Source organism: Crocodylus siamensis, chromosome 8 (assembly GCF_052110815.1).
Source record: "Crocodylus siamensis isolate JL-2025a chromosome 8, ASM5211081v1, whole genome shotgun sequence".
In the NCBI taxonomy this organism is placed as follows: domain Eukaryota; kingdom Metazoa; phylum Chordata; order Crocodylia; family Crocodylidae; genus Crocodylus; species Crocodylus siamensis.
The window spans coordinates 595,958-602,425 of record NC_143402.1 but is presented as its reverse complement, the minus strand read 5'-3'; the positions used below and the strand labels follow the sequence as shown (position 1 = coordinate 602,425).

Genomic DNA, 6,468 nt, shown 5'->3' with positions numbered 1-6,468 from the left:
AGGCTCTCTGCACCGTGGGTCTGTGCTGGGCCGGAGCTCGTTTCCTACCCTCTGGAAACCACTTTCAAAAGAGACCTGGATTTTGTGAGCAAGGACTGGACAAAGTCGCCAGCTGGGGCTGTGCAGCGTGCGCCGTCACTGCCACCTCGTGGCGCGGAGAAGGAAGGATGGCTAACGTTAAAGTGTCCTGGCGCTGAGGGCGAGAGACCTGGGGCCAGGCTACGCGTGGCGAGGATTCGGGTTTAAGCATCTTCTTCCCCTCTTTTTCAAGCCCTCAGTTTACAGGATTCGGACCTGGAGGAGCTCTTGCCTCTGGGGTGAGGAGGAGGTGCTTCTAGGAAAACATCTCCCTTTACCACCAGGAGGGTTTCACTTTCCCTTCTTGTGCTGGGAATGTTCGCATGACCTTTGCTGAACAGCTGTGGTAGCCAAGGTCTAAAAGCTCCAGGAGCCGCCCCCAGCGCCGGAGCACGCAGATGTGAATTTGGCAGTGGGGTGAAGGTGCACACAGTGCACAGGCCAGGAGCTTGTGAACCAGCCTGTCCCTGGAGCAGCTCTGATCCAGCCCAAGCAGCTTCCTGGTACCCCGAGCTCTCCCTGCTCTTGCCTGCAAGCTCTCCAGGGCCTGAGGCGCAGCTAGGACAGGGGCCTGGCCTCGGGTAGCAGGCACAATCGTCGCTCGTGGGGTCCCTCCTGTGCTGCATGTGGGAGAGGAAGAGCACCAGACCTGACCTTTGTGTCCTGCACCTCTTCACCTCCTGCTACACCTTGCATGTATTATGCAATTAAGGGGCAGTTGCATAATAAATGTACTTCTTGTCCCCAGAAGCACAGCCGGGCACTGCTGCCTTGGGCAGAGGACAGCCCTGTGGAGCCACAGCTGCCTATGTTGGGGAATGGGTCTGCTCTGTCCCCAGCTCCTCGGGCAGGGGCAGTGCTGGGCAAGTCCTCCCTGTCTGCCCCAGAAGCAAAGCGGGGGATGAGAGAAGTGCCGGAGCTGTAAATACCCCGTGCGCTTTGGATGCTCACAAGGGAAGCGGGGGGTGCTGCACCTTTTGCCACAGGTGGAGATGATTCACCCCAGCACCTCCCTGCAGGGCCCTCATGCCAGTCTGGCCCCCCTCCACAGCAGGAGTGCTGCCCTGCTCCCTCCAGCGCGGCACGCTCGCCCCCAAGCTGCGAGCAGGGCAGATCCAGCATTTTGGAAAGGGGGGACCGACAGTGCCATGCAACGTCGCACGCGTCGTTCCCTGGGTGCAAAGAAACTGGCAGCTGTACTGCGCTGCGAGGAGCCGAGCGAGGGCTGTACGGTTCAGTTTTACACTGAAGCAAAAATGAATGCAGCTTCCTCAGGATGTGCGCTCACCCCCTGGGTGCTGTGTTAAGTTTTAAAAAACAACAAACTGGGCAAAAGTAGTGAAAAGAAATGGTTTCATTGCCCCAGTAGTCCTTCCAGTCGAAGTGGAGACTCCTCAGAGCCGGGTGGGAAGGGACCGTCCCTCCACCCCCGTCCCTGCCCCATCCCAGACAGGGCTTTGTCCAGCCGGGGCTCAACGCCTCCCAGGATGGAGACTGCACCGCCTGAGAGAGTTTTCCTAATACCCGACCTCAACGTCCCTTGCTGCAGCCTGAGCCCATTGCCCCTTGTCCTGCCGTCCGCCGCCACCGAGACCAGCCCCGCTCCGTCCTCGTTGCCCCCCGCCGCAGGGAGGCGACGGTGCCGTTCAAGCCCCTCACGTCTCTTCCCCGGACTCACCCCCGCCCCCGGCCGCCAGCTCTCCAGGCTGCCCGCAGCGCGGCCCCCGCCTGGATCGCGCCGGAGGCGGGCCGGGCCGGGCCGGGCCGGGCCGGCCGGCCGGCGGGGGGAGGGGCGGCGGCGGCGGCGGCGTGAGGGGAGCGGGAGCGCTGCCGCCCGCCTGAGGAGATGATTAGCCGGAGAGGTAAGGAGGGGGGCGCCGCGCCGCGCCGCGCAACAAGTGCGCCCGGCCGGGCTGGGCACGGCGCTGCCCCGGGCCCGGAGCGGGGCTGTGCCCGCGCCCCCGCCCCCGCCCCGGCCCGCCGCGGCCGGGCCACGCTCTCGAAGCGGGGCAGAGCGGGGGCGGCTCCTGGCCGGGGTGCCCGGGCTCGCTGGCACCGCCGGGGGCGCAGGCTGACCCCCTCCGGCCCCCCGTCTGTGCGCGGCGCTGCCCGCCCTGCCTCAGGGCAGGGGAAGCGGGAGAGCTGCCGGCGCGCCCGCCTCGCCCTGCGGCTGGTCCCTTCCAGGCCAGACGGCCCTCCCGGGGCCGGCGCATCCTCGCCCATCTCTAGGGGTCTGATGCGGGGCGCGTCGCGTGCGCTGGGTGCTCCCCAGCCCAGCGCGGGGCTCGGGCGTGCGGGGCAGCCGCATCCCGCGTGCGTGCCCCCGGGTTGCAGTCCTCGGCCTGGCTGTTGCTGGGCGGGGGTCCCCCTCTTGCTGGTCTCAGCCGGCGCCGAGAAGTGGGCGGGCTGCAGACAGAAGTCCCTTTGGGGCTGGGGGCAGCACAGCAGCCTGCTGGGCCCCAGCCCGGGCCACATCTGCTCGGTGACCCCCGGTGTCCCAGGAAGCCCCAGGCTGCGCCTGTCTGGGGGAAGCCCTGGCTGTGCAGGCGCAGAGGCAGGCTCCCAGCGTCTCTGTTTGCACTAGGGATTATTCATGCCTCGCCAGCTTCCCTTTCCCCCTCTGGGCCCTGTGTGATGCCCCGGGGTGGGAGGCAGACCACCTTTCATGCCGGAGAAGGCGAAGCAGCAGCCGCCAGCCGCGAGGAGGGCACACGGCCTGCAGGCAGCTGGTCGTTCCTAGGCTCTGCTGGGTACAGCCCCTTGCTGGGCTGCGGCAGGGCTCCCGGGGCCAGGCGTCTCTTCTGCATTCGTTCCTAGGTCCGGCGAGGAGCCCCTGCCACTCCCTGGACACGTCCCCTCCCCCTCTCACACAGGCACTCTTTGTTTTACAGCAGCCTCCTAACAAAGGGAGACGTTCCCTGGTAGGGACCCAGGGCTCAAGGTCTGCGTGAACTGCTCCTCTTGTCTGAGATGCCCTTTGCAGCCAGGATGGGCTGCACCAGGGCTAATGGTACCGGGGATGAGCCCAGAGAAAGGTCAAGATCCCCAGGCTGGATGAGTCTCCATTCAGTGCTGGGGACCCCCATCCGCACGGCGCTAGCCCCAGCCCTGGCCTCCCCCCACAACCACTGCTTTGCTGCACCCCGTCCTCCCAGTGCAGTCCTGCTCTTCCAGCCCGGGCCTCTCCTCCTTCCACATCCCTGTCCTGGCCTCTCCCGGTTGCCCCGGAAGCAGCTCTCGCCCCAGGCTGCGCTCCTGGCTAGTGAAGACCAGCTTGGGATGCAGGTCTTGGGTCCCGTGCGGACACCATTTGTCCAAGGGCAGTTCACACGGATCCCCCTCCTCTGCTTCCAGGGACAATAACGGCCTGCAGGCCAGAGGTGCTGGTGCAGCTCTGGATGGCTCTGTACCATGGGTGGAGCTTGCGGTATAACGCTGGAGGCTTTGGGGTATAAGTGGACATGTCCTTTGAGCTCTTGCCATCAGGTTCAAAAGGAATCTGAAGAAACCAAAACTTGCTTTCCATCGCCGGTGCCTGGCTGTGACTTCCAGATCTCGCTGCAGGGCAAAATGGGCCAGGCACTGTCCCTGCTGCCTTCGCGGCTGTGGCTGGGAGCCCAGTGGCTGCAGCGATGTAGACAGAGGAGTGGAAGATCCACTCCAGCTGTGACCTGGGCAGAGTCTAATTGTCTCGTGTGTGTGGACTCATAGCGGCGGGTTGACAAGAACCCGGAGGCATCTCGCTCACCCCCTGCACGGAGACCAAAGACGCCTACCTAGACCATCTCTGCCTGCTGTTTTTCTAGCATTAGATATTAAACTGTGCTTCTCCTGTCTTGCCTCCCTAGACACCCGGCGGGCCGTGGAAATCCTGACCAGATACCAAAGCACTCTGAAGTCTCCAGATGAGCAGCAGCTGAAGACCTCCATCGGGAAGGTCTCGCACATCTTCCGAAGTGAGCTCTTCCAGGCCCTGTTAGGTAAGCACCGTGCAGCACGTGCACCATGCAGCCTGCTGCTGGGCAGCCTCTCCTGGCTTTGCCCAGAGCAGCCGTGCACCGGGTTTGGGGGAAGGATGCTGGGGGCATGGGCTCTGATCTCCTGGTATGAGGCAGACTCCTCAGTGAAATGTGGTCTAAGTAACCTACAGCAGGGCACATGTTAAGGCTTTTCCAGCATCTGCCCTGGGCAGGAGTGATCCTGTGATTCCACCTTTGTCTGCAAAGTCCTGGGCTGCCATGGGAGGGCTGCTGAGAGCAGTTCATTGCCCTGAGAAGGCCCCAGGGGAGAAGTTGGAGCTGGGAGCCTAGTTCAACCCCCCCAACCCATTTGTGAGTACACTGGTGCACATACAGGTCAGAGCATGTGAGAGTCAAAGCTTTGTTCCAGCTAGTGCTGCCAGAGGTGGACTCAACCATGCAAGTCTGTCTGGCTGAAAGGCAGCGAAGGTCAGTAGCTAAGAGGCCCCACAGACCATGATCCCCAGAATCACACACAACGAGGGTGGCAGGGAGCTCAGGAAGCCACATCTAGTCCAACCCACTGCTCCAAGCAGGACCAGCCCCAACTGCATCATCCCAGCCAGGGCTTTGTCTAGCCGGACATTAAATACCTCCAAGGATGGGGACTCCACCACCTCTTTGGGTCACCTGGCCCAGTGCTTTACTACTCTCCTCAGGAGAAAGTTTTTCCTAATAACCAACCTCAACGTCCCTTGCTGCAGCTTGAGCCCATTGCTCCTTGTCCTGTCATCTGCCGCCACTGAGACCAGCCCAGCTCCATCCTCTTTGCAGCCACCCTGCAGGGAGGTGAAGGCTGCTGTTCAATCCCCCTCAGTCTTCTCTTCTGCAGAATTCTCTCCTGTCCAGCTTCTGTGTTTGGACGGAAGTCTCAGCCCTCCAGTTTTTACCATAGTGTTTTTTAAGGGAGATTTTTATCCCCTTGAGTGCCAAATTCAGTGCATATTAAGACTTCTTGAAGTTCTGTGCAGCATTGTGCAAACATGATGATGCCTCATGGTGCCATGTTTCAGCTGGACACTGTGTGCTGGCCATTCAAAGGGCATCTTAGCAATAGTGTATTGTACAAAGCTTCATCCCTGACTCGCTGCACAAAGCCCGCTCATTCTGGCTATTGTTTCTGTCCATTCTTATCATCCCTCAGGAAGAAATTTCTCCCATTTGTTTCCCGTGGGAGATAACATTCCACATATACGTGGCTGGGGAAACACCTTTCAATACAGCTCTGTCTATTGGGCACTTAGACCATGAAGCATCTGCAAGTACCGTATTTTTCGGACCATAAGACGCACTTTTTTCCCCCCAAAAGTGGGGGGAAAACGAGGGTGCGTCTTATGGTCCGAAGGTGTGTGTCCCAGGGAGACGGGGCGGAGCTTGCCCACGGAGGCGGCGGAGCCCGAGCGGGACATCGCTGCTTGTTTACACCGGAAGCCGGCAATAAAAATGGCCGGCCACCGGCACACATAGTCTCTCCTGCCATAAAAACTGGGTGCGTCTTATGGTCAGGTGCGTCTTATGGTCCGAAAAATACGGTAATACCAAGTGCTCAGGGGGGAAATGTACACACAAGAAATAAACTTTGGAGCCAGCCCATCTTGCAAGTGAAAGGACACTTGCATCACTGTGTAGGTTTGTGTAATTTCTTGGAATTGCCAAGTGCAGACAGAATCTCACAAGAGACGAGCAAAATACCAGGAAGGAAGGACTCCCACAAATTTCTTATTGAACGTGCAAATGATCGAACTTGCTGCCTTTGTGCTCCTTTTTCATTTGTTTCCTCTGAACCTTCTAGCAAGTGAATTAATGGGCAGGATGATTTCTGGAAGCAGCAAACTTTAAACTAGAAAGTAGTCATAGGACCCCCATGCTGACCTCAGGAGCAGCAGAATTCCCTGATTTTGAATTACACTTGGGACACCAAGTATACCACGTAGTGTGTATGTCTCCATCAGCTCCAGCTTTGAATCCCCCAACAATGTGAAAACGCCAAACAAATCTGCAGGAATTATTCAGCTTACAAACTGGAGTAAAGAATTCATGTGAGAAACGTGCACTCTGCTTGTGGTCAATGTGGTGTCTAACGTGCTTAAAGCCCCTGTTACTGTGATGTCCGGGGGCTGTACGCTTCTTAAGCTATCACAGCAGGGCAGGGCTGTTCCCCCAATTTACAGAGGGGAAACTGAGGCACAGAGAGACTCCAGGCCATGGCTGGTCATACGGGAAGCCAGGGGCAGGGCAGGGAATAGGCCGTGGCAGTCTGCAATCTTTGCTAGCTCCCGGCAGCGCGCTCCTGCTAGTAGCAGTACAGCTCCTACGCCAAACCTTCCTCCTCCTCCCGAGCTGTTTCTCTCTCTCTTGTCTTTGCCTCCAT

At 59.6% G+C, this 6,468-nt stretch overlaps 2 protein-coding genes across 5 annotated transcripts in view; one reads left to right on the top strand and one right to left on the bottom strand.

Moving 5' to 3' along the window:
• Positions 1–1,752: 1,752 nt before the first annotated feature.
• On the bottom strand, positions 1,753–3,919 carry LOC149857974 (uncharacterized). The gene is made up of 2 exons (XM_090061745.1): positions 2,739–3,919; positions 1,753–2,484 (listed from the first exon to the last, which is right to left on the bottom strand). Exon 2 carries the CDS (start codon positions 2,299–2,301, stop codon positions 1,753–1,755), a length of 549 nt encoding a protein of 182 aa, XP_089917871.1. The 5' UTR covers positions 2,302–2,484; positions 2,739–3,919.
• The window catches only part of DLG3 (discs large MAGUK scaffold protein 3), a 120,755-nt gene continuing 116,086 nt past the window's right edge, over positions 1,800–6,468 (top strand). For all 4 annotated transcript variants that reach the window (XM_090061739.1, XM_090061740.1, XM_090061737.1 and 1 more), the window contains exons 1-2: positions 1,800–1,940; positions 3,927–4,058. In XM_090061739.1, coding sequence (XP_089917865.1) covers positions 1,925–1,940; positions 3,927–4,058 — 148 coding nt within the window. In that variant the 5' untranslated portion in view covers positions 1,800–1,924. The remainder of the gene's footprint in view (positions 1,941–3,926; positions 4,059–6,468) is intronic.

Bases quoted from the DNA above. Each gene is read 5' to 3' on its own strand.
- LOC149857974 (XM_090061745.1), bottom strand. From the start codon at position 2,301: ATGGGCGAGGATGCGCCGGCCCCGGGAGGGCCGTCTGGCCTGGAAGGG.